Source organism: Penaeus monodon, chromosome 15 (assembly GCF_015228065.2).
Source record: "Penaeus monodon isolate SGIC_2016 chromosome 15, NSTDA_Pmon_1, whole genome shotgun sequence".
NCBI classification, from domain to species: domain Eukaryota; kingdom Metazoa; phylum Arthropoda; class Malacostraca; order Decapoda; family Penaeidae; genus Penaeus; species Penaeus monodon.
In genome coordinates this window covers 24094450-24095402 of record NC_051400.1, presented here as the reverse complement: position 1 = coordinate 24095402, position 953 = coordinate 24094450, and the positions used below count along the sequence as shown (strand labels likewise).

The following is a 953-nucleotide window of genomic DNA, read 5'->3' as shown; positions in this document are numbered from 1 at the left end:
ACTGTTATAATGCAACTGCAAGAACTAGGCTTAGATACAGCCTGTACTAGCAGACTGGTGAAATATGCAAAATGAATGAAATTTTCAATGTAAAATATAAACGAACACTTGTACCAACTCTATCTCATAATACAAAGCAAAAGGGTTATTCTGGCCAACATGCATGATCTGATATATAGTAAATGTAAAAAAAAATTCTTGTTCAAATTCCCAAGCATGACAAATAAAGACTAAACAAATAAAAAATAATTATGAGGTATAAACAGCTATGCAATTAACTTATCCCAAACCCAAATGGGTATTACATAATGACTATATACTGAATGTATCAAAACTGCAGTTAAGAAGGGTAGTAAATAAATGGCTAAACAAATAAGTTTCTATGGCAACAAAGATGCCTTTGATTTTAGGAAGTAACCAAGAAGACAACCCACCAGAAGGAAGAACTACTGTTAATTTTTGGATCAACATGAGAAAACCTCTATTTCATAAGTTCTAGAAGCACAACTTTGCTTTACATAAAACTGTAAAAGAAGGATTACTTGTTAATGGAATAGAATGAACATAATTATCCACACCATATAAGAAAATTAATTTTTCCAAATCAGATGTTATTGAAACATGAGAGCAAATGCAATGTACCAAAACAAATATTTTAAAAAATGCTATGAATGAAAAAAATGACAAATTTGCATGTAAGAATGCCAATATTGAAATGTACCTTATGTTTTCTAATAAGACTTAAAATCATAAAAAACAGGGCAAAACTTACATCTCAGGTTAGATATTCCCAACTGTTTAGACCAGAAGGGGCCTAAAACAGTATGTGCAGAACCTGTAAATCAAAAGTTATAGATTGTATTATCATAGTTTTGTTACTGTTATGAAGCCCTAATCCATTACTAAATACACTTACCATTGGCCCATTGGTGCTAGATGCATGTGCAGTGTAT

The 953-nt window shown here is 31.0% G+C and overlaps 1 protein-coding gene across 2 annotated transcripts in view; it reads right to left on the bottom strand.

Moving 5' to 3' along the window:
- The window catches only part of LOC119581826 (phenazine biosynthesis-like domain-containing protein 1), an 11118-nt gene that overhangs the window by 6331 nt on the left and 3834 nt on the right, over positions 1–953 (bottom strand). For both annotated transcript variants that reach the window (XM_037929960.1, XM_037929961.1), the window contains exon 6: positions 773–835. In XM_037929960.1, the coding sequence (XP_037785888.1) occupies positions 773–835 (63 nt within the window). The remainder of the gene's footprint in view (positions 1–772; positions 836–953) is intronic.